The 1991-nt window shown below is 33.7% G+C and overlaps 1 protein-coding gene across 1 annotated transcript; it reads left to right on the forward strand.

The window, feature by feature from the left end:
* Positions 1 to 1052: 1052 nt before the first annotated feature.
* LOC142354167 (DNA damage-regulated autophagy modulator protein 2-like) lies at positions 1053 to 1589 on the forward strand. The gene has a single exon (XM_075406429.1). It carries the CDS (start codon positions 1053 to 1055, stop codon positions 1587 to 1589), a length of 537 nt encoding a protein of 178 aa, XP_075262544.1.
* Positions 1590 to 1991: the final 402 nt, after the last annotated feature.

The raw sequence follows: 1991 nt of genomic DNA on the forward strand, positions 1-1991 counted from the left end.
TGATATGTATCTTTTTTATAAAAATTTTAATTCAGATGAAATAATTTATCAGATATTTTTAAAAAGTGAAGCCTCGCGGTTAAAATTTTTTTCTTATTTATCAAATATTTGTTTTGTAAGAACTTTGTCAGGTGATGTTGATTCCATCAAGATAAGATATGGTTTATCAGTCTGAATTGGTCGTAGAAAAAATGTAAAAGCCAAATTAAAACTGAGCGAACATTAATAGGAGCCGATACTAGCATTCAATATGCCATGAATTGTAATTAGGATTCTAAAGCAATGCTAAGAGAAGTCGAATAATTGTAATTTTTTTAAAAAAAATTATTTTTCTCCTCACTTCATGTTTGCCATCGAGTTCTCAAACACCAAAGTTCATATCACACCCGTTTTTAACAAAACTGTTCACGTTTTGCTGTGATTAATTATGCAGAATTTCTATAACCACCAGTTAAATTAATAACCAAGTTTAGCATTCTTTTACTTCTTTGTTTTTATATCATATGTATATCAATCTTGCACGTGCAGATTATTATTACTCTGTTGCAATTATAAAAGTTAAAAAGGCTTTTTAAACGTAAGAGTAAAAGCGGTGATCGTTCGGCTACTGCGAGTATTAATTACTTGAATTTTTTCAAACAGCCATTTGTAATCAAACGCACAAATAACGCATAAGTAATCAGTTTATGATTATTAACTTTTTACAAAAAAAATTGTTTTTATTTTCAATTTGATCACTCCTCTTTATAAGTAACGTACATAGTTTCGCTTATTTGAATCTTCAAAAAACTCAGATTTTCAAATAGCTTTATTCGATTGAACTTTCTTGAGTAATTCGTACCAAAATGACCTGTTGTTTATTCAATGGACTGGCTTGGTTCCCCGTTTGCACGGCCATAACTGGATATCTAACTTTGTTAGTTCCCTATATTGTTAGTTATAAAAACAATCTTCTTAAAGTAACCCTACCCTTCATTAGCGATACTGGCACTCTACCCCCAGCTAGCTGTTACTTCTCGTTCTTATGCATATCCTTCGCCTTCTGGTTCATAATGCTCGCGTTTGTGAGGTTCTCACACGTTCGAGGACTCCTAGGACATAACATTAAAGCGATCCAAATCGCAAACGTCACATCGTTTCTGATCGCTATAGTTGGTATTATAGGTCTGAACTTGGTAGCCAGTGTCCAGCAAACTGTGAACATTCACGTGCACGTTGCCGGGGCGATTTTGGCGCTAGGGTTGACCCCTATTTACTGTGCGTTGCAGATGTACCTTTCCGGCAAGTTTATCTCAGCCGGCTATTACGGGAAATGCAAAGTTCTATTCGTGTTTAGACTGTTTTTATGCATTATTTGCAGCGTTTGTTGTGGTGGATTGTTGTTGTTTGTTTCTGTCGAGGGATTCACATATTTGTACACACCAACTTCTGACGAAAGAACCGTGTATTACATGTGCACGTCTAGTGAATACATTATGACGTCAGCGTTTTTCACGTTTTTGTTGACGTTGACTAAAGAGTTCTCGACTATAAACGTGACCATATTCGTCGAAATGATCAACGGGCAACAATTAACCATTGAAGAATAAAAAAGATGTACGAAATACTGCAAACGAGCTGAATCTCGATTGTTTCTACGCGGAAACTTTATAATACCTATCAAATTGGAACTATTAATGATGTCTTATTTTTCAACTAAAGATTTTGTATGATTAATTTCTATACCAAAATATCAATATTTGAAATAATTTTATATCCTGCAACTGAGTTTTGAAGCCCTTCCAACATTCAGTGTGCCATAGTTTCCTTTAACTCTTTCCAAGTTAACCAATATAAAGGTTAAATCAAATTTTGTGCTTAACATTGAAACAGCGAAAAATAAACATTTTAACAAAATGGGTGAGTCCATAAAAGATGTTCACGAAAATTAAATCTTTTAGTGTTAACATTTTTGCAATGTGCATGAAAACATTTGAAGACTTGTCGGAGTC

Source organism: Convolutriloba macropyga, chromosome 15 (assembly GCF_964194025.1).
Source record: "Convolutriloba macropyga chromosome 15, txConMacr16.3, whole genome shotgun sequence".
Lineage (NCBI taxonomy): Eukaryota > Metazoa > Xenacoelomorpha > Acoela > Convolutidae > Convolutriloba > Convolutriloba macropyga.